General features: G+C 43.4%; 3 protein-coding genes across 4 annotated transcripts in view; 1 reads left to right on the top strand and 2 right to left on the bottom strand.

The window, feature by feature from the left end:
• pkn1a (protein kinase N1a) overlaps nucleotides 1–4,197 on the bottom strand; it is a 71,177-nt gene extending 66,980 nt beyond the window's left edge. For both annotated transcript variants that reach the window (XM_079264298.1, XM_079264299.1), the window contains exon 1: nucleotides 3,621–4,197. In XM_079264298.1, coding sequence (XP_079120424.1) covers nucleotides 3,621–3,641 — 21 coding nt within the window. In that variant the 5' untranslated portion in view covers nucleotides 3,642–4,197. The remainder of the gene's footprint in view (nucleotides 1–3,620) is intronic.
• Nucleotides 3,948–12,733, top strand: cUnh19orf67 (chromosome Un C19orf67 homolog; the record flags this gene model as incomplete). Its single annotated transcript, XM_079264195.1, has 8 exons — nucleotides 3,948–4,113; nucleotides 4,215–4,316; nucleotides 10,242–10,440; nucleotides 10,517–10,661; nucleotides 11,869–11,969; nucleotides 12,109–12,303; nucleotides 12,375–12,515; nucleotides 12,594–12,733. 8 exons carry the CDS (start codon nucleotides 3,948–3,950, stop codon nucleotides 12,715–12,717), a joined length of 1,173 nt encoding a protein of 390 aa, XP_079120321.1. The 3' UTR covers nucleotides 12,718–12,733.
• A 2,396-nt stretch (nucleotides 12,734–15,129) lies between these two features.
• prr36a (proline rich 36a) overlaps nucleotides 15,130–23,669 on the bottom strand; it is a 30,634-nt gene continuing 22,094 nt past the window's right edge. Inside the window, exons 4-6 of the mRNA XM_079264182.1 lie at nucleotides 20,188–20,369; nucleotides 17,828–20,065; nucleotides 15,130–16,137 (exon numbers count right to left, since the gene is read on the bottom strand). Of these exons, the coding sequence (XP_079120308.1) occupies nucleotides 15,194–16,137; nucleotides 17,828–20,065; nucleotides 20,188–20,369 (3,364 nt within the window). The 3' untranslated portion in view covers nucleotides 15,130–15,193. The remainder of the gene's footprint in view (nucleotides 16,138–17,827; nucleotides 20,066–20,187; nucleotides 20,370–23,669) is intronic.

Below are 23,669 nucleotides of genomic sequence, written 5' to 3'. Positions count from 1 at the left end.
TTTCACAGACATGCCCGAAGTCCCGAAAGTCGACTCAAGTTACATCAGTTTGTGTCTGGAAGCAAGTTGAATGAGAAAACTGAGAAAAAAGCGAGATAAAGACTCCTCTGGTTTTTACACGGAGGAAAAACGTTTGACACGAACAAGCCGGAAGCCGTCTCGCAGCTTCAGCATCAGGCAGAAACACCCAAACCAGTTCAACAAGAAAACCCACTGGATGATTTTCCTCGTTGACCAACAGACTTCTGGCTGTAGCTGAAAGTGCCTTGCTGCTGAGATCCGCGGCAGTATGATGGAGAGGTTTACCTAGCAGGACACCCGCATGTCGGTGTCGCCGACCTGACCGGACATTCGAGACACTTCCTCAGTTCTACAGGTCTCTGAACATGTATGCTCCTGCTACGATTTAAAAATAAGGATTTTATCAGACAAAAGTGACATTCTGGAAATGTGTCACGTGACCCGACGGCGATATCAACCTTTTTTCAGCAACACGTCCAGCTGGGGGCGGGACAGTGTGGTGCAGGTTAGTATGGTAAGATCAGACCCCCGATGTGTTTCCACCAAGCAGCAACCTCCAGCGGTTAAGAGTGAAGTCTATGCAGAAGTGCATAAAACTGCAGTTCCCCCTTCATCCACTAGGGGCTCCAAAACAGAGCAAATCCCCATAGACTCCCATGTTAAAAAGACCAACTTCACAGCAGAAATAAACATGTTTACAGCAGAAATAAACATGTTTACAGCAGAAATAAACATGTTTACAGCAGAAATAAACATGTTCACAGCAGAAATAAACATGTTTACAGCAGAAATAAACATGTTTACAGCAGAAATAAACATGTTTACAGCAGAAACAAACATGTTTACAGTCTGGTTCAAAAATCCATGTTAGGTTTAATAGGTCAGGTTTACCTTCATGACAACTGTGGGGGGAGTGGATTTTTTTCTAACTCGCCCGTTTAAAAGTAATTTAATCTCGAAGTTCGGCATATTTAGGGGCGTGTCCTTTTGATTGACAGGTACCTGATCTCCCGCTTCTAGTCAGAAGAACGTAGAACAACCGCGGTTTTTAGCCGGTTAACAACGTGACTTAGCTTTAGCCCAATTACCTCCGTTAGCTGGTTAGCTCCTGTTATCTCCGGGTTAGCTCGGTTAGCTCTTAGCTACAGAAAGCTTGGAGTTCGCTCGATGTCAATCATCCACCATGACGCTCACAGCCCCCCTCTCAGCTCCACCTCTTTGCCCATATTTGTATTTTCCTGAAGCGACGACACGCATGCCCCTGCCAAGATGGTGATGGTAGGAACCGCCCACCGAGCTTCAATTCAGCTCTTCAGAAACCTACGGGTGACGTCACGGAGGCTCCGCCCATCTTTTATATACAGTCTATGGTTTCTAAAGGCAACTGTACCCTGACCTGGTAGGCGGGATATAAGCCTGAAGGCTATGTAACAGTACAAAATGACGACTTCTTTCAATTAAAACAAAGAAAAAAAGCACAGAAAAGGAGGCGGCTGGTGGACACTTAGCAGTTTATGTTCTGTCTTCAACAACAAAATAATCAGAATATATTTAAACATGGTGCTGTTGTGTGGGAGTTACGGCGCTTTCCACCAATCAACAGATGGCTGCGTCTCAAGCCCCGCCCTTTGGGGGTTGGACCAGTGAGACTGGGACTCTAAAGGAAAGATCCAAACGAACAGTTTAGATCAGATATTCTGGTTCCCTTCATTTTACAGGACAATTCGGAGCATCCCATCCTGTACGAAGATGGAACCGCTGGTAGAAACGGAGCTTTAAAGACGCTTCACGTAACTTTCTGACATTAAAACTCTAAGTTCCAGACATGTTCGATGACACAGTGACATCTATCATGTGCATTTCTAGAGAACAAACAAACGACTGTCAAACTGTCAGGAAAAAACAAGCTGACACCAGATTCTTTGTCACTGCTGATATCCAGCGTTTAGACGTCGTTACTAAACTCAAACTGAATAAAATGCCAGGAAATAAAGGATTTTCTTCATCCTGCCTCATAACTGAGTTGATGAAAACATAAAACTGTATCATAAACAGAAAAAACTAAATTTCTGCTTGACAAACATCTGCGAAGAGTTCGACAAACGGCCTCCATTAGAGCACATTTACATCAACGCATCAAATAGACCTTTAAAAGCAGCTAAATAATGTGCATTTAATCACCAACAGATGCCGTTTTATTACAGACACATGCTTGTGTTTGTAGCTTAAGAAGAAAAAACTACTACAGAGTGTGGAAAGACGAGGATTTCATCGTTCCAGACTAACGTGAACGGGGTCGCTGCTTTCCTAGATGTGGTTTCTTTTTATTGCTCCATGCAAAAAAGAAAAAAACTAAAAATAAAAGCATGTTTTATGTTATAAAGGAGTAATAACCGACTTATGAAAGGCAAGCAGTGATGATAACCTGTCCAAAAACAGGAATCAATCAATCAATTCTCCACCCTGCATATTTATAACACAGCTGATAAGAGAAAACATTCGTCTGAAATGCCGTCAAAGTTCTACACACCTGGATCGTAACTCAACTCTCACTTACACACCGGTCATAGCGTGATGAACGATACAAACTTCCCTGTGCTCATCTTCCTCTTAACCTTTTCAGAAAACAGTGGAACATCGTCGATAATATCAAACTAAACCAGACTAACTTCAGGCTAAAACGGGAAATGAAGTGTGTTTTACCAACACACAGCTGTTCCTGCGGTGTGTGTTGGGCTGCCGACATCAAAGCGAAGGTTTCACACAGTGGGATGGAGATCCTCACGCTGGAGGAGGTGGTCACTGGTTAGGATAACTCCCAGTACCTCAACGGCACGCCAAAGAGTTGGAGGGGCAGCTTCAGCTGCATCTTTTCTGTCTGAAGGAAGGTGGAGGAGCTCAACCCTGCACCTGCTGTCAGGCTTTACAGCACTTACTGGACGGAAACACTCAGGACAAGCCGTCAAGCCGGCACCACGTTTAGATTTGCATAAAAACATCCAGAAAACATGCCTGAAATTATCATGCACATATCAATATTTGCCTTTTCAGCTCCTGTTCTCTTGTTCCTGCTGAAACAATTCATCACAAACATCTCATACCCTGCAGGGAAATGACTGAAATATCTGTTTCACACAAAACAAACGCCTGTATTTGTTCACATCAAACTATAACTGCACAAGTAAGACAAAGAAAACTATATAAAGGGACAAAAAAAAGACATGTTAGGCAGGTTAAATGTCCAAACCAGAGATATTTCTCCCTCATCCAGCCTAAAAACTCAACTACACCATCATGTAAAAGCTGCAACAGTTGGTTGGTCATTTTATATTCAGATTTATTCATCATAACCAGGGAATTAAATGTTTAATGTGCTTTAAAATCATCCCCACCTCAGGAGATAGAAGCCAGGGTTGATGTGAAAGTAATAAAATGTTTTTTACTTTCACATCAAGTTTTTAGATATAATTTGGAGATTTAAACATCAGTTACTTTGTGGCTAGTAGAAATGTATTTCATTTAAAAGGGGAGAAAAGGAAAGAGCAGAAATCTTCCAGACTAATGAGGCCATGCAGCAGGTTGCAGGACTTCCAGCTTACCTGGACCGAGTCGTTCGCCATGGCGGTCCTCTCCTGTTTCAGTCAGTTCCACAGACAAGTGGGGATTATTCCCTCTGGTTTCCTTTATGAGACAATAACACGATGTCAGGGGAAGTGCAGACCTTAGTTTGTCTCAACTTTATGCGGTGTGTTCACACAAAGAGGTAATCCGCATTGCTGGCTTGGCTGGGCTGATCCTCCCCGTGTGTTGGTCCCACACCACGCAAGGAAACACACAAAAACACGTCCGCTGACTCAGCAGCTTGTTTGTTTTTTCTCCTTCTTTCACAGACAGGTGGCTGAACTGAGCTGGAGGTTTCCAGACTGATGGTCCATCCACGCAGCGAGCAGAGGAAGCCCGGCCAGGGCGTCCTGCTCAAGCCGGGCGGGGAGCCGCTTCCACCGGGGAGACAAAGCGCGTCCTCCCGCCTCAGACTCCCATCCGCATCACATGCTCCGCCGCCTGTCAGCCCCGCACGAGCCGCTCACGTCGGTCGCAACCGGAGACAATAGAAACAGGAAAAGTCCGTTAAAAAAAAGAAGCGAAAAGAAACGCGACTTTCTTTGTTTTGCGCGACGTTTCCACGCATCCAGGCAGCGGAGAACTGACGCAGCCGCAGCAGCACGCCGTGCGCGGGACCGGCGAGCGCGCTCCCGACGCTCCGCCGCGGCGTTCTCTGCTTTCTGATTGGTCGGGTGTGTGGGTCACGTGACGCGCCGTAGCGCCAGTTGTCAACTTCAGACGAGACAACTGTTGAACGCAGCTGCAAAATGTGGTTTTATTTCCTGTAATCTGCTCATAATGTGAAGGTTCTACACAGAAATCCACGTTTTAACCATTAATTACATTTTATTTCAGCAATTCTATACAAAACATTTAAAAAAAAAAAAACATTTAAAAACCTCTTAAAAACATACTTGTTCAGGCATTTTAGCTCCAAAAGGACTGCTGTGTATTTTATTTATTTATTTACGCCACACATTGCAGGCTTTCTATGTTTTATTGTTGTGGAGCACTTTGTGACTTTGTGTCTAGGGCTATATGAATAAAGTTGATCTTTATCTTTATTTCTTCAACAGCTAAGCTTTAAAACAAGTCTTATTTTAGACATTTTTATTTATTCATTTGAAGTTGGTGTAATTATTGTTTACAACCCTGGCATCATTTTGCAATTCTTTGCTTTCTTCTCCTCCTTTCTCTGTTTGTCAACTTGTTGGAAAAAGAGTTTTAATAATGGATTATTTAAAAAAATAAATAAATCAGGGTTTAATAAGTGTTTATTTTCTATTTAATGAGATAAATATAGAACTACATACAACTCCAATACCTTAAGTCTTGTGTGTTATTGTTTTTTTTCTATTTATTTGTTTGTCTGTTTAGCTTTTTATTTTATTCTGCATTTCTTTCTGTTTATTTTTGTCTGTACAGACCTTCTTCATCTTGCCATGACTTTCATTTAACTTTTCCTTTTTTCCAGGTAATGTTTATTCACTCGGTGGTCATTTTGAACAGTTCATATAATTTAATGATATATTTGTTTGTCTGCAGTCCTTTTTGCTGCATGTATGTAGATACACCATCAGTAATAGTCACTCACTTCTGCATGTTTCATGCAGTGTTCTTACACTCATACAGAGACGAATGCATCGGTGGAAGTGTGAGGAAGACTATCAGGTGTTTCTGTATGTTCCAGCGTATATCTGAGTAACTCCAACCAACCTAAACGATAAAGCTTCATGGAAAAGCGCTGTGGAAAGAGAGGAACACACAGCATGGCTCAGCGGGCTGTCAGCCTGAATCACGAGCAGGGTTGAAAGAATGAAGCGAGTTATATTTGCATAACTGATTTGCAAAATGAAAATGCAGCAGGAGGAAGAAGGAAAAGAAAAACCTGACTCTGGCAGGAAAATCTGCACGCTGACATGAATACAGCTGAGTCATGACTGAACATCACTTCACCTCCAGTTTATTATTCACTGTTTTAACGTCTAAAAGTGAAGATAATACACATATAATCAATGAAAATGTCACATACAGACAGCTGATTTATAATAAAGAAAATCCAGATGAGTTATTATCTCTTCTCTGAGGTCTGACACACTGCTGACAGTTTTATTCATCTTTAATTAATCATTCATTTTTCCAGATATCTGTCATCAGCTTTGCCTCAACACCACAAACATGCATTTAAGCCTTGAATTATTTATAAAACCAACACAAATCTAGATTTATACTGAACTTTATCTGTTCCCTCTGAGGCTCCACGGTGGTGCCTCAGAGAAACTGTGGCTCCTGCTTATTATTAATCCTTAATACCCTTTATCAATACTTAATACTACATTTTTATGTGTAACTGAAACAGTTTATGTGTCCAGTGGGGTTTTAGACGTAGATTTAAGTTGTTGTCTGATGTTTTCCTCCAGACTTTTACTAAAATTCTCAACATGCTGCTTGACTTTGACGACCTTGTCTGGTTTGTTGTCTGAAAGCATGAAGCCAAAGCAACATCTATGGTCGTGTTTGAACACGGGGATGGTCAAACGGCTCCATGTTCTTGTTTTGTTTGTCTGTCTTTGGGAAGTAAGTCCTTCTTGTCTGGTTGCCATGGAGACAAGCTTCTCTGTGGAGAAACTGGGACCAGATTAGATCAATCTGATCAGACAACTTTAAGGTTCTGTTAGAAAACTCAACCTTTTACATTTTTCCTTCCACTTTCTGTCCAATAACTTGATGCCATTTTTTTCATGTAAAACTTCACGTTTTCTGGTGAAAAATCCACCTCATATGCATATAAACCATATGTGTCATCGTATTTATGTTCTTTCATAACATCCTTCCAAACATCAACATTTATTTTACTCGCAGATATGTCAGCTTATTTATTGATTTTAATTCTTATTCTATATAAGTTTTTAGGCTATAAATGCATTTCAGGTGTCGTTCTTAATGCAGTGTCCCTCCACTGTGCATGTTAAGCTTCGGGATGCGCGTACTCATCCTCAGGAGTTGATATTTCGATCGGAGTACTTTTGAGGATTAACCCTTTCATGCAAAGCGGCCCTGTAGTGGGCACCTATTTACAAGCTTTTTTTCTTGCATATTCATGAATGAGGATGGTATGTTTGTAACTAAACCACTTCAGTGGATGTTAGTGAGTCGTTCAATACGTTTCCACTCACTGGAGAATAAATAAATATATGATTTAAATTAACATAATGTAATTACGCATGTTTGTCTTTGCAATAAATAGGAAAAGAAAATGATACAGCTATATTTTAAAGATTTTTTAAAAATGCTGCATTGTTTTGAATTAATTCATGCATAAAAAGGATAAATTTCTGATGCATGAATTATTAAATAACAATGACAGTTTTCCTATATAATATTTTACTTTAACAGGGACACTTTCCTTTGTTTTTAATATTATTTGACTTTTTTTTTAATGTATTCCATGGAAATATTTATAAAATAATATATTATCATATTAATATAATAGAAATATTCAATAAAAATGGACAAGTACAATAATCTGTTCTATTTCTCAAGGTGTTTGAAGATTTATACAATATTAGTTTATTCTTCAGTGATGGTCAATGCGTTGGGAGACTCTCCTAATGCTCACTGAAGTGGCAAAATGTAAAAAATGCCATCATCACTCATGAATATACCAGAAAATAGATTTTCCATTGAAGTGGAAACGGTGCATAAAAGGGTTAAAAGACTGAAAACCTGCCGTTTGTTTCAGTTCTGAGAAGTTTTGGTAATAAGTTTGTGTGAAGGGCTGCGTCACATGATCAGATGTCGTCACAATGCTGCTGTTAGTGATGATTGTTTTCATATTTTATCTGGTTTAATGCGGCTTATTACACATTTATATTTAATTTACATATAATATTTAAATTTTTCATTTAAAAATGTAAATAATTTAATATTTTTATCATTTTAAGTTATTTATTTGATCTTTTTGTTTTATTTAGACACCAGTATGACTTATTGTTTTAAAAGTGTTTCTTTTAGTATTAATGTTCTTGTGTTTTATTTATTTCTAATATTTATCTGGTATTAAAGATATTAATGCAAACTGTACAAATAAGGTTTGACTTTCAGGGGCAAGAAGTATCGATATCGGTATCAATGATAAAAATAATAATAAATTAATGGTATAGTTTTGACAAGGAAGATTTTGTTATCATCCATTTCTAACTTATTTTTCCTTTTTGCAATTTTATTGCTTCAAATTGCATTTCAAGTGTTTTTCTCAGTCAGATTTGGTAAGTATTTATAAGAGGCTGTTGAGGCCTGGCATTATCATCCATCCTGGATGTTCCAATCACAATTAGACAGCAGTAAAATGTACTTGAGCGGCCACTTGTAATCAGAGCTGAACTTTTCACGCTATATGCAAATAAACACGCAGAGACGCAAGCGGGACATCAGCAGGTCTACTTCTGTGTCTGTAAAGACATGGTACGTTTAATAACTAAAATGTTTTATTCATAAGTTTACCTGAGATGCATTTGTTGATGATTTTCTAAAAACATCATGTAATAAATGTGATATAAGAGAAATGAAAGGAGTAGATAATGGATTTATAATGCTGCAGAATTTAGTCAGCTCATCTCTGCTGACTTAAGATGAGCAAACTAAAGATTTTAGACTTTATTTCCTCTGAACAAAACACTAAATAACAAAACATACTGAATACTAACATCTGTAAGTTTACACGCAGTACATCCAAGAGCCACACTTGATCCAGAGCTTCACTTTAAAACCTGCTTTGTTTATTAAAACACCAGTTTTGGGGAAGCACAAATGTCCACAGCTGATGTCTCAACACAAAGGTTTGGTTTAGGTTTTTTCTTCATGGGGACCGGCACAATTATGACATCAAAAAAACAAAAACTTGTAAAAGCTACCCAGCACATCAGCACTTCTGTTCAATCCTGGAAAACAAGCTATTTCCAAAATGTTTTGCTTGGAGATTATGGAACAAATCTGATTCCATACATTTTTACCTACTTTGTTTGTTAAGACAACCAGGAGGGATGGACTGTTCTTTCTGATGATGAAAACACCAGACTGACTTCTATAATTATAGTCGACTAACTGATTTTCTATATGTTATGAACCAAAATGAAAATACATAAACTGATTAAATAATAAGAATAACCAAAAGTAAAAATGACAAGTCACATCAACCTCAAACAGGCAATAAATAAAACAAAATGTATTTGTGTAGCACAAAAAAACAGGAAAATTTCCAGAAACAATAAATCAAATATAAAATGCGGTTAAAAAAAACTTTAAAAAAATAAATTAAAAACGTTATGACCTTTGACCTTTAGCAATTAGCCTCAGCGGGAGAAAAAGGTAACGACGTCGTGCTACTAGTTAGCTCGCTATGTTAAAATATTACTCCCAGTTTACTACAACATAACTATAAATTTAATCACAATGTAACGTTATCTGATATTAATATTTTAAAATGACTTAACTTGTGTTTATTTGAGAAATATTCTGTTAAATCTCCGGCGTAACTATGTTAGCCATTAGCTAGCTCATTAGCATCGTTTATTAGCAATTACGTCAAAGTTATTCCTTCACGTCACCCAGGCAGAAACAACGACAAAGTTTTTTTATTTGTTTTTACAGGGCTCATAAAAAAAAAAAAACCCCAAAACAAATAACTGCATTAAAGTCTGAGAAAAATGACAGAAACGGAAGTTAAATTGGAGCTCCAGACGGATAATTCTGCACCGGGACAGCCTGAGATTTGGGACGTCCTGCAGGAAGAGCTGAGCTGCACAGAAAGTCCGACTATCTCTGGTAACCCAGGTCAAATAAAACGTCTTGCATGTCCACAACACATATTACCATGAACTTTCAATTATTATCTTTATTTATCGGCACATATATACTTCAGTTATTACCCTTACAGTTGTGCTCATATGTATTCATCCACTTTCATTAAAGAAAAGGCTGAATTTACAACAGTCACTCAAATAACTGGAGACTTAAATTAGCAAAAAATATAATTTAGTAATATAAGACACTGTTTTTTTCATTTAATTGAGTTGGAGAAAGAAAGAAAAACCAACCAAACAAACAAATGTGTCCTGGACAAATGAGAGACTTTTCTGTTGAACAGTGGGACAAAATACCTGTTAACAGGTGCAGAAGTCTGACTGAGAGGAACAGAAAACACCTGACTGGAGCAGAAACATTAAAGGATTGTTCAACTAAATATTACTTTATGACTGATGGAATATGTAATAAATTATCTTATTTGTTTGCTTTTAAAAAATATTTCTATTGAACCAGAATTAGAAAATGTCATCATTTTCATAAAATTTTTATTTATTACTACTTTAGTCAATTTCAGCTTATTTTACAGGCAGCTGTTTTTTTCCTTCTTTAATGAAAGGGTATGGATAAATATGAACACAACTGTATATATCAGCACATATTTACTTCAATATTACCTTTATTTGTCATATTTGACTTTATAGTTTTGTTTAAAAAGCAACCAAATGACTCAGAACATTAAAGCACACACGCCTAATATACGCATGATATTACTATAGATTATTTAAACTGATTAAATGTGTTTTAAATAAAAGGGAATGAGTGGCTTTGTGCTCCGGACGAGGAGCCGCTGCAGCTGCTGGCGGACGTCGCTCTGGCGCCACCCTGCGGCGGCCACGCGTCCTGCAGCTGCCTGGAGGTCAGGCGGAAGGAGAGGCACCTTCACTCCATCCAGCTGCAGCTGCACTTCTTTCTGAGTAAAGCAGATAACTTGTGTGACCGCCTTGTCAGTAGGTAGGTGTCTGGTTAGTGGCTAGAAGCTTATCACATCTGGGTGATGTTTTTATTTATTTGTTCCTGTGTTTTGCAGGCAGAACAATCTAGAAATGGATCCTCTTGTTAATGCAGTATCTCACCTCCTGTACACCTGTCAGCCTTTCTTCAACTACCTGGAATCCACCGCCAGAAGCAGCATTTCACAATGCAACCACGTGTCTGTTGACGTTTGTCCAAAGGTAAAGACTACAGTCGTCCTCAGATGTCTTCGTCCCCTTTCATTAAAGGCTGAATTTACAGTTGTGCTCATATTTATTCATACCCTTTCATTAAAGAAGGAAAAAAACAGCTGCCTGTAAAATAAGCTGAACTTGACTAAATAATAAATAAAAATTTATGAAAATCATGACATTATTTTCCAATTCTGGTTCAATAGAAATATTTTTTAAAAGCAAACAAATAAGATAATTTCTTACATATTCCATCAGTCATAAAGTAATATTTAGTTGAACAATCCTTTAATGTTTCCGCTCCAGTCAGGTGTTTTCTGTTCCTCTCAGTCAGACTTCTGCACCTGTTGACAGGTATTTTGTCCCACTGCTCAACAGAAAAGTCTCTCATTTGTCCAGGACACATTTGTTTGTTTTTTCTTTCTTCAACTCAATTAAATGAAAAACAGTGTCTTATATTACTAAATTATAGTTTAGGAATTTTTTTTTGTTATTGTTCCCTTTTTAAGTCTCCAGTTATTTGAGTGACTGTTGTAAATTCAGCCTGTTCTTTAATGAAAGGGGATAAAGACATATGAGCACAACTGGAGACTGAAAAAAATGACTAAAAATGTACTGATATTAGACATTTCATTTAATTGAGTTGAAGAAACAAACAAATCGAGCATTTTTCTGTTGAACAGTGGGACAAAATACCTGTCAACAGGTGCAGAAGTCTGACTGAGAGGAACAGAAAACACCTGACTGGAGCGGAAACATTAAAGGATTGTTTTACTAAATATTAGTTTATGACTGATAGAACATATTTTAACATATTTGATTGCTTTAAAAATATTTCCAGTGAACCTGAACTAGAAAATATGATTTTCATAATTTTTTTATTTCTTTTGTCAATTTCAACTTACTTCAAAGGCAGCTAGTTGTTTTTGTCATTGTTTAATGTGTGTGTGTGTGTAAAAATGACATGGATAACATTACTTGTATTTCTATAATTTAAAACTTAATTTACAGAAATAAAAATCTAAAATATGATTTTGAAAAAAAATATCTTTAATATATGAATTTAATTAAAAAAGAGAAAAAAGAAAATACAGATCCGTGAGAATCAGAGACTGGTTGTGCTGCAAAAGGACTGAAAATAAATCCTCTTAGCCCGACACTGGAGCTTTTTGTTTCACCGAACTGGCAGCTTGAAGCGTCTTGTGTGTGTTTGCAGCTGCTGGACTTCTCTCAGCAGCTGTGCGACAGGTTGGAGCAGTTGGTGCTGACCTACGCCAGCTACGACCTCCTCAGTCTGGACGAGACCGAGCCCAACAAGTAGGCGCCGTTGCATGTTTACGTCTGCAGTTTACAGTCGGAGATTAAGGCCGATTTCACAATGCAGATGTGTTGCAAATGTTTTAGGTAGAATTTCCATTCATAAAGTCATAAAACACGTTTTCTTTTGTCTTCCCAGCGCGTCTCATTTCTGCATCGGTCAGAGTCGGCTCAGCCAGCTGAGGTTAACCGCTTTCCGTTACTGCAAGCCCACACCGTTCCAGGCGTGGGGCAACGCTGGGCTGTACAAACGCATGCGCTGGAACGTGGAGAGACTCCGGGACGAAGAGCAGAGTGGAGGCGAGGAGGACGAAGCAGAACGTCACACAGACTAGTGAGTCGCAGCTTCATCGCTGGGTTGTAAAGCTGTTCGGACCGACAGCTGCTTTTACTACTGCCTTTCAGCTACTTCCTGTGCTACGAGGACGTTCCCAACGTGCACGCGGAGGCGGAGCAGGAGGGTCACGACGACACGCTGAGGATGTGGTCCATCGGTCAGTGGGTGCAGGTGACCCCTGACCCTGCAGCCGACAGTATTTACGACTGGTAAACATTCCATAACATGAAAGCAGTGGATTATAAAAGATCATCAGCGTGTTTAACGGCTCGTCTGCTTTGTTTCAGGATCGTGTGCGAGGTTCCTCAGGCCAGCTTTCACCGGCTTCTGTTTCTGGGCCGCGATGAGCCGACCAGCGGCAGAGCGACGGACTGCCTGCAGCAGCTGCTGCTGTCACAGTGCACGGACTAACCTGCAGGAGGAGCGCCCTTCACGTACGTTTCACAGCCAGTTTTTCAGCTTAAGTTGTGCATAAATCTGAGTTTTATGAAGGTTTCTGGTTAATATGAAGATTTTTAAAGTTTTTGAGTCTAATTTTAATGTCAAAGCTTCCAGTTTGTTGTAAATAAGTGAAGACGTGTTATAAAAAAAAAAAAGAATTTTATTTACAAGCAACATTGTGGTGAAATATTAAACACAATCACAAATTTATCAGTCCAACAAGGTCACATTTTTTTATTTTAAACGAGCTGCCATGAGTCGGACCTTGAGGGGAATTCTTCTTTTCAGCAGGTTGGGACGTTAAAGACAGTCTGTCAATAAATAAACATCTAAATGGAACAAATAAAGACTGAGCCTGAGAAGCAAATGCAGCGTTCAAATGGAGAGCAACTCATCCGCTGACTGGACCAAGAAAGGCAATTTAATTATAAAGAATAAAATCTACCATTTATACCAACATCCTTCATTCTGTAATAAAAAAAAAACAAACAAATATAGAGCTCTTTAACGCTACGATAACTCTAGATACAAAAGTAAAGCAGATTCCCTTCAGTCATCCAGATTACGACATTCAACTCGACGTATTGAAAACCAGACAAACCAGGACTCGCAACGGTTTTAACTCCAGTTCAACACCAGTTCCTCCAAACAGGACAGACAGACGGACGTCAACGCACCAGCCGCTCAGTTCAGGTAAAATCCAGAATGATCCGCAGAGCTTCTGGAACCGTCGTCGTAGTTACAGCCGCTTCCTGAAGCCGTGGAGTCTAAATATGTAAACATGAGTTTCACCATGGCAACGGGAAGTTCCTCTACCTGCTGGATCCAGGTGGGACGGTTCATCCGCGGCAGCTCGCCACAGAGCATGCGGACGTCTTTGGACTGGAGGGAACCGGAGCAGCAGGGAACCCACACAGGACGGAGAACGAGCAGAGAAATGCCGCCGTATGACAACATTTAACCACAGACAAAGGGTTCCACTTCTTCTCTTTCAGGGAATTAATGTTGCATGAATTCAGCTTTGGTTCCGTACGATGACGTCACGTCCTTCGTTTGGGAGTTTTAACTATTACTTTAAGATAAATAATCAGGGAGAAAAACTTCTGACTTTAAGTGCAATCTGCTGGAATATCAGGGGGTAGGGCTGGGTGGATACATGCAGATATCAATAGTATCGACACCAAGGCTGGAGTCGGTACTGACTGATACCAAGGCTAGTTTCTGTATCAACTGACACAAAGGCTATCAATCAATACCAAGGCCAAGATCGGTATTGGCCAATACCGATGATAGTATTGGTATCAAATACACACCAGGGCTAGTATCGGCCGATACAATGGCCAGGGTCGGTATTAACTAATACCAAGGTTAGTATAGATATCAGCCGATACCAAAGCTAGTATCGGTATCGACTGATACCAGTGAGGATATATTCTTCTTGCTTACAAAAAAAGCTAGAAATTTCTCGGTTTTCTCATTCAGGTTAATAAATCGTTTGTGACACAATTTTATCATGTTTTGACCAAAATCATATTTAAATTTTTTTTTTTTTTAAAAGTTAAAAACTTTGAAACAATCAGTATCCGCGTTGGTATCAGCGATACTTGGCATCGGATCGACAGAACTTGCAGTATCGCCCAGCCCTACTGGGAAGCAGTGATTTTTTTTTTTTTTTTTTAAAACCGACAACGAAGAGTGACGTTTCAGTATTTTTACATAAAATGATGAAAATGCTTCTGTGACGTTTATAAAACAAACATGTCTTCCATTAAGCGCTACAGGTGCAGAACGGTCCACAGTGAATTCAGCTGGAGGATCCTCATCCTCGGAGGTGTTGGATATCAGCGGCGAGGCGTTTCAGTGCGTATTGTCACGTTGCGTTTGTTTACTAGGATTTCTGTGGGACAGACGACGCCCAGGCTCTTCACTGGAAGGACCGGAGACTTTCTGGGCTTCAGCGGAGACTAAAACGGATTCGGGGGATAATTTGAGAGTTTCACAGGTTGGAAGAAGTTTAAAAATGAGAGATTTTACATCTGGATTTAATTCCTAATCATTCTTTGCCGTCATGATTAGAAATTTAGTTTTTCCGTTTAGATGTCGAGTCTGATCAGAACCGACTTCAGTTTTATCCAACTGTTTTCTACTCCCTGAGTTTCTTTCATTCCATCAAAGCCCCATAAAACATCTTTTTTTACCACCAAACTAATTCAGCTGCATCGTATCTGTTGTGCTTGTTTTCACAGTACAGTCAGAAGTTGCATTTTAAGTTAAAGTTTGGACGCCGTTGTGCACGAGATGCTCGTCCAGCAGGGTTTCAGCTGGATGATGCTCCACCTCGCTGCAGACAGCATTCCTGCAGGAGGAAATCTTTCCATCCAGTGTGTACGAGAGGAGCTACGGTGCAGGAGACACAGCCTACATGTGTTCTGCCTGCCTGAGCGCATCAGTGATGAGTCTCCAGCTCCACCACCGTCCACTCCCCCTGTGGGGAGGTGCCAGAGGCCTCGGGGGAGAAACTACTGACAGAGGTGACTGTTGCAGAGGGAGGCGTGAGAGGAGGCAGCAGGCTGGGCCACAGGCTGCTCTCCAGGGGGCTCAGGGTGCCTCCAGCCCCGCCGGGCAGCAGCAGCAGGGAGGAGCAGCCGTCTCCGTTCAGCAGCAGCGTCTGGTTGATCAGCTGCTGGACTATGTCTACCTTCTTCCCCCAGTCCAGGTCTAGAGGCGGGGGCCGCTCTGGGGGGTCGGACACGTTGCAGGAGGACTGGGTGGATTCTGGAGGAAGACGAGGAGAGTTCTGCTGAGATGAACGCTGCTGCTGCTGGTTCTGGGGGTCTTCGGCCTCGTCGTCGCTGTTCTCCAGCGCTTCGTAGATGGTGCAGAGGCCGGACGAGGGCGACAGCAGCAGCGTCTGACCCTTGCTGGACTGCTGCAGCTCCTGCTGCCACTGCATGATTTGCTGCCTTTGCTTCAGCTCGTCTTGCTGCTGCTGCAGCTGCAGCTCCAGATCTCTCCTCTGCTTCAGCTCCTCCTCTTCCAGCCTTCTTTTCCGCTCCTCTTCTTCTCTATTTCTCTTCAGCTCTTCTTCAGCTTCCTCCTTCTTCTTCCTCTCCTCCTCCTCCACCCTCCTCTTCCTCTCCTGCTCCGCCTCCTCCAGCGGTTTGCTTTGCTGCTGGCGGCGCTGCTGCAGCTCCAGCAGCTGCCGCTGATGCTGCTCCAGCCGGCGGAGTTGGGGGCTCAGCGCCTGCTGCCCGGGGTTCCTGGGTGGGAGGTCGGCACAGGTCAGCTTGGGCGGGGCGACGGCAGCGCCGTGGAGCTTGGCGATGTCGTAGCAGGTCCTGGCGTACGAAGAGAGGTCGCGGCGGTGCGGCTGCAGCGTTGCGGTGAAGCCTGGAGAGAGGAAAGGTTACAGTAGTGATGTTTTACACAGGAGCTGCAGCGACAACGTGTGGCTTTCTTTACCAAAAAACATTGAAATTAAAGTTCAAAACTTATTTTATAAATATTTTTGCAACATTTCACCACAGAATTCATAAAAGAACTAAAAACAGCAGGAAACCTGAGTGAGGTGACTGGGGGTGGCCAAGAGCGGGAAATTTATGCAGAGAGCAAAAGTAACATACTTAATGGTGATTTTTTTTTTCCCCTTAAAACTTAGAAATGAAACCCAGAAAAGAGACTTATGTGCAAAAACAAAACAAAAGCAGCCAAAGTTCCTGTATATGCAATCAACCATGGTGAGACAAACCATAAAGATGCTTCCAGCAAGCTTAGTCGTCTGAACGGAGCTCGTCGTTAGTCGACCGGTGACACATGCAGAAGCGCTCCATGCACTTAAACACATCCAGCATCACAGCTCTGCTGCAGAAAGGTCCAGCGAGAAGCTGTTCTACCACCAAGCATGTGAAGACCCGAGCCACGTGGCGGTCCCTGAACACACCACGCCAGAGATGCAGTCAACTCACTGTGCAACGGGGACATGCATGAGCTCGCAGTGCGGCGCCAAAGGAAAGGAAGAAGGGAGGTAAAAGGAACACACCCTCAGCGATGTGGAGGGATGGTACGAGCAGTCGGTTCCTCCTCCAGGCTGGACGGTCCGCTGGACGTCTCGGCCGAGACCAGACGTTTAATCCGATGATTTCAGTCCAGCTTGAGGCGGATGTGTTTCACACCAGTCAGGTTTTCCAGAAACACACGTATGTGTAGATTTATTTATAGTGCACACAGATTTATTACTTAAAAAGGTCCCATATTAAACGTTTTTCCCAGCAACTATTTGGATTTCAGCGATCCAACAACAGAAGTATTAAACCGTTCCTAACGTGGCTCTAGAACGGCGTCTGAACCTGTAAAGGGTCATGAATAGACTGGGCCAACGGTCCGTCACGTCCCTTAGCGAGGTCACAAATGGAAAGATGTCGGACTCGAGAAGAGAGATGTTTGGACCTCGTACACATGGAGGGACATGTCTCTTAGAAAACCTTTAAAAAAGGGGATTTTGTCCAATATGGGGCCTTAAAAGTCTTGTGGCTTTGAACGTCTCGTGTGTTTCTGTACAAATAAAATAATCCACAAAGTTCATATTTCAATAATCTGCAGTAAGAATCATGGTAAAAAAAATCTAAACTTTAATGATTTGGGTACAATTTAAAGTGCAAAACAAACAACCTGGAAAGGTTAAAGGTGAGTCGAAGAAGAACAGAATTAAACAATTTTTATTAGCTTTGCTTATTTAAAAAAAAAAACAAAAACATGACATTTCTTTGGACATTAAATCCTTTCAGCAGCTTGGTTCACCATGCTTTCCTTGTTAAAGAGCTGGAAGCGGATCCAGAAAGCCGCACCAGAACCAGAACCCAGGCACAGACTGGGTAAATGGACCGAGCTATTGCACATACAGGAATTGAAGCCAGATATTTGTAACGGACTAAATGCTGCAGCCGTGTTTTTATTTTGCTCTCTGTAAGTTAAAGTGGTTTTAATCCACCCCCAGACGTTAGAGGACAGGATCTAACAGCAGCCGGCGTTGGGAAGCTGAAACTGGGAGCTATGGGACGGTAGTCCAGCAGCTATACGTTACCTGCTAGAGACTCCTGAGTCTTTTCAGAGACGGCGGAGTAGTACGGAGGCTGGACGTCCTCCGGCTGCTGCACAACGCTCAGAGCCGACGAGGGGTCCGCGGCGTCCTCCGATGTGAAAACTTCCTCTCCGACGTGCTCGGCCGAACCCGTTTCCTGCTTCCGACACTCGATATACTGCGGCTCCGCGTGGATTTGTTCGTGGTGAAGCGGCTTGGCCTCCTCGGGGAGCTCCTCCAGCGAGAAGATCCCGGGACTCTTGGTGCAGCTCTCTCCTGTGGACACGGGGTTGGAGCTGGAAGCCGTGGTGACGGAGTCCAGGCCGTAAGACGCAGCCGAAGGTGGAGTGGTGTCTTCGCCGACTCCGGCCTCCGCCTCGTCTCCTTCGTCCACGATGGACAGACAGCGCTGCGCTGCAGGCTGGCTGTCGAAGGTGACGTTGGTGGCTGCCGGAGCGTCTTCCAGCTGAGCTTCTCCCTCCGTGTCGCTGGCCTCGTCCTCCGTGACGGAGGAAGAGGAAGGGTTGGAGGTGGGGGCGGTGGCGGGACCGCCGAGGACTTCATCAGCAGGGAGGGTCTCTGCTTCCGCCTCCTCCTCAGACTCCTTGTCCGCCTGGATGTCCTGGCGGTCCAGCTCGGACTGTGGAGAATCCTGGATCCTGGCGTCCTCCTGGTTCTGGCTCGGCTGAGGCGTTTCAGGGACGCAGAGGGGGGGTTTGGCGTCGGAAGCCGGCTCCACGCCAGCTTTGGGAGGGGTTTGGGTTGGAGTCTCAGCGTCTACTTGCCAGGCGTCTCCAGCAGCTGCTGGTTCTGCGACCTTCTGCAGAGGTTCGGCCCACGGATCAGCAAACGGGTTTGGTTGTTCCCACTGAGCGGCGGGGGCGGCGGGCAGCTGGGGGGGAGGCGGCGGCTGGACCACTCTGTTCAGGTTGTCCAGCCTTTCATCCTCAGCGAAGTCGTCCTCATCTGCGTTGCCGTAGCTCTCCAGGCCGCTCTCAGTCACGCCTTCGCTCACCATCTCCACATCGTCGTCGTCCTCTTCGTCCACGTCGTTGTCGTGCCGCGGCCGGCGCGGTTCGTCTGTCCGCTCCGAGCCCACGTCCATGTCACACACCCGGTCGCTGTCGTCCTCGTCTTCCTCGAAGTCGTTCGCTGGAATGTCGGGAACTTTCTCGAAGTCTGGCGAGCCGACGGAGGCTCCCTCCATGTCCATAGCTCCTTTCAGACTGCCGTCCCCGAGGTCGTCCATGCTCTCCGTCCCCTCCAGCACACCGGGGGCGCTCAACTCGGATGCGCCCTGCTGGCTCCCGCTGACCTCCTCGGAGTCCAGCTCGGACAGCAAGGCGCCGCCGGCTCGCCAGGCAGACCCGCCTAGCGGCCCACCGGAACCGGGACGAGACTCCTCGGTGGGCTGGGTGGTGCCGCTCATTTCAGACACAGAAACCAGCTGGCTTCCCTCCCTCTCCTCCTCCTCCTCCTCCTCTTCCTCCTCGTTCAGATTGATGGCAACGGCATTCGCTACAGAGGTGGATGGTTTCTCTTTCGCCAAGTTGGCGGTCTCTTCAGGCGGGACGGCCATGGGGGGCGGTGTCTTGGCCGGGGGGGACTTCTGCTCCTGCGTTAGAGACGAAACAGAGTCCGACTGCTCCTTGAGAGACGTCTGTAGCTCGTTTGTCCCGACAGCGACTTCTTCGTTGCTTTGAGCATCCCGCTGTTCCGCCTCTGAGGGGCGCTGACCCCCAGCGGACACCCCCTCTGGTGCGGAAGCAGCAACCGTTTCCTCGTGCGGCGAGGCTGCCGTAGCTTCTGATGGTGGCCGAACGGCTTTGCTCGCAGCTTCTGCCGCCGTCGCACCAGCTGCACTAGAGGCGGTCGCAGCCTTAGAAACGTCCGGCTTCTTCGTGGCGGAGAAAGGCGGGACAGTCTGGGTGGGTTTTACTCCACGTTTCGTGTCGGGGGTGCTTCTGTTCGCAGGCCTGCTGGCTGGAGACGCAGGTGGCGTCTGTCTGGTTGCTGAAGGAAACCGCACAGCAGCTACAGGTTTCTTAACAGGAGTGGATTTTGCAGGTTGTGGAGGTTTGGACTGCAGTGTCTTGGCATCTGATGGTTTTGTGTGTGCGGACCCTTTGGATCCCCTCACAGTAGCGACCGGCTTAGTACTTTCAGGTTTTTTAGAAGCAGCCGATGCTGTGGCAGGTGGGGGCTTCTTGGCCACAGCTGCAGAAGGTGGTCGACCAACATCTGATGCAGAAAAGGGAAGATATTTAACGACAAAAGGTTTACTTGGGAATAAATAAAATAAAGCCCGTTTGTAGGGTGATCATTTCAGGAAAGCAGCTCCCAGTGAGAAAGAGCCTTCTTACCCTTCTTAAGAACAGCAGCTGCAGCGGTTGTGGTTTTAGGAGGCTGCGCTGTTGCAGTCCTGCCAGTAGATGGCGCCGTGGTGACTCTGGTTTTTATAGTTGCACTAGTAGAAGGCTTCACTGAGGCTGTGGTAGGCCTGGATGTGATGGACGCTGTTCGGGATGAAGGACCCGCAGCAGGCCTGGAGGGAAACAACGTATTCGTCACTTTAGACGTCCTCAAGTATAAATAAACGGATGCAACCAGCCTCCGCAGTCGGTCATAAAGACCACCGTTCCACCATTACCTAGATGAGAAGCAAGTCAACAGGACTGTATAAAATACAAATAAAAGAAATGGAAGGTTCTGGTGGGGAAATGGTTAAAGTTTAATTAAATAAAATGGGAGACAAGATGGAGGGTTACAATCCGTCCTGCACTAAAACTGGTTTACTTTTAGCATGAAGGAGTTTTAAAATGGCGCCAACAAGGCAAGACAGACATCCAACATTTCCAGCTTTATGAGTCGGTATTATGTCTGCAGAGCAGATGCAGAGCATGCAACCCACAGAGAAAAGTCAACAAGTTTACTTAACATCTGTATGTCTCATAGATCATAGATAAAAAGATGGGCGGAGCCTCCGTGACGTCACCCGTAGGTTTCTGAAGAGCTGAATTGAAGCTCGGTGGGCGGTTCCTACCATCACCATCTTGGCAGGGGCATGCGTGTCGTCTCTCCCGGAAAATACAAATATGGGCAAAGAGGTGGAGCTGAGAGGGGGGCTGTGAGCGTCATGGTGGATGATTGACATCGAGTGAACTCCGAGCTTTCTGTAGCTAAGAGCTAACCGTGCTAACTCGAAGATAACAGGAGCTAACCAGCTCACGGAGGTAAGCGGGCTAAAGCTAAGTCACGTTGTTAACCGGCTAAAACCGCGGTTGTTTTACGTTCTGACTTGAAGGGGGAGATCGGGTACCTGTCAATCAAAAGGACACACCCCTAAATATGCCGAACTTCGAGATTAAATTATTTTTAAACGGGCGAGTTAGAAAAAAACTCACTCCCTCCACAATTGTCATGAAGGTAAACCTGACCTATTAAAACCTAAAATGTTTTTGTACCAGGCTGTAAACATGTTTATTCCTGCTGTAAACGTGTTTATTCCTGCTGTGAACATGTTTATTCCTACTGTGAAGTTGGTCTTTTTAACATGGGAGTCTATGGAGCTTTGTTCTGGTTTGCAGCCCCTAGTGGATGAAGGGGGAACTGCAGTTTTATGCACTTCTGCATAGGTTTCACTGAACTGCCCAAGGTTGCCGCTTGGTAACAAAACAAACACTAATACTTAGCGAGATCACCATTAGAATTGACTATGTGTACTTGTGCAAGTCACTTTTGGGATATATTTTCAGCTTGTTCCAGCGATTCTGAACAGGGTTATGGTCTGAAATCTGTGATAAAATGATCTATTGCACTCTCTGAACTGGTCTTTTACATTTCCAGTCCAATAACGTTCTTAGGGTTGAGCTGATTCGCTGTTTAATCAATTCATCTTGATGAATGATGTTTAAGAATCAAATCTTATCCAAACTGCACGTGTATCTGGTCTAAAGTACCAGAAACCTGAACTGGTTTGATTCCAGCATTTTAATTTCACTACACTGGGTGTTAAACATTTTAAAAACTCCAAGCACAAACAATTAGTGGAGCAAAAATCCCATTTAATTGTCTAGAGCACATCATCAGCTGCAGGCAGAACACTTCAACCATGGCGTGCAAACAATACAAACCCCAGCGTGGTAAATAATTAGCAAGACATCTGTTTCACGCTGAAACAGAACGACTTGCCCTAAGAAACAACGTGGCTCCATCAGTTATAATCTGCATTGTTTTCTGCCTGAAATGGGTCTGCTGATGTTGTAGGTGAGGCCGGCATGAACTGGCAATGACACAAAGGCTCTGAAGGCCTTCAGTGGGGTAGCATGCCTGCACACAGATGCCGCTCCCACATCCTAAATCACCATCACAATGAGCATGTGTTTCTCCCAAGATCAGACCGCCGCTGAACGGACATGAAGTCAGCGCTGCAGCGTTTTGCCACCAGACTCAACTAAAACTCTGACAGAGTTGGTTAATGATTATCATGGAGCGCAGATCTGATCGGGTACATTATAGTTGCAGTTTGTTTGCACAAACAAGCAAAACATGAAGCGACTGGATAAAAGTTGGTCAAATCTGGAGGAAAATCGATTTAATGACTGTCTAGAGCAGCGGGTCTCAACCTTTCTGCAAGACAGTCCCGCTTGTACCACGTACTCCCAAACCACTGCAAAGTACTTTTGGTTAAGTAAAACCATGAAATACAGCACTTTGTCATTTATGTTTGGTTCATTAAACTTTTAACCTTGCAAAACAATGGAAATCTCCACCATGCTTCTACCAGGACTCTATTGTTTGTGTTGTCAAGGCAACAGTGACTGACTGATATGCATTGGCTCGAAATTGATGGGATTTAATTCGTGTCAGAATGTGGGATTTTGGGAGGAATGAAATGGTGTAAATCTATATGTGAACTTAATTTATGAATGTACACTTACATTGGATGAAATATATTAATTTATATTATATGTATATTATTTTGTTTAAGGATGTTTTAAAGAAAACATTTCAGGTACCTCCTAGAATGCCTTGAAGTACCCCTATTTGAGAAACAGTGGTCTAGAGCAGCGTGTTTAACCACTGTGCCGTGGTACACCAGCGTGCTGTCGGAGATCATCAGGTGTGCCATGAGAAATGATCCAATTTCACCTAATTGCTCTGAAAAGCAGCTCTGAGTTCTTCAGGCCCAGGTGAAAGACAATAAAATTCCCTTTTCTTGTGTTTATCTGGTTAATTTAAGACACTTTGACAAGATGGATTTTATTTGAATAACAAAAGCTTTAGAAAATTGTGGTGTGCCTTGGGATTTTTTCAGTGGAAAAAAGTGTACATTGGCTTAAAAAAGGTTGAGAAACAGTGGTCTAGAGAGAAAGAGGGAGGAACTGAAGGGAAAATGGAGAGTAATGGGAATTATCTGACAATAACGTCAACCGTCTCGCCTCTCCTATACCCACGCCTCCATTTAGCAGCTGATTCATAATTCATCAGGTTTTGATGGCAGAGTAAACAAAGGAAGAGACTGCTGCCTGAACTCGACACACTGCTGGCTGGTGCTTCTGTTTGTGTATTAGTATGGATTACATCTCCTGCCAACAGAGCGTCCAAATCAATACGTTAAGAGGAAGAGCGGCACTATGCAGCCATCTATGTGATTCTAATGACCAGACACGGGTCTTGGAAAGGTCAGCAAGGGAACGCCAGCCTCTGGGCTTGTCAGGGTCCACTCATGTTCACAACACGGCTTTAACACACAGCAGCTGTGGCGTTTTTTCTGCTCCCTCTTGATGTTTAGGTGTAAAAATCAGCCAGAGGCAGTTTGTTTTTTTATTATACTCCAACCGTT

This window comes from Telmatherina bonti (genome assembly GCF_933228915.1).
Source record: "Telmatherina bonti genome assembly, chromosome: 3".
NCBI classification, from domain to species: domain Eukaryota; kingdom Metazoa; phylum Chordata; class Actinopteri; order Atheriniformes; family Telmatherinidae; genus Telmatherina; species Telmatherina bonti.
This window is presented reverse-complemented; position numbering and strand designations above follow the sequence as displayed.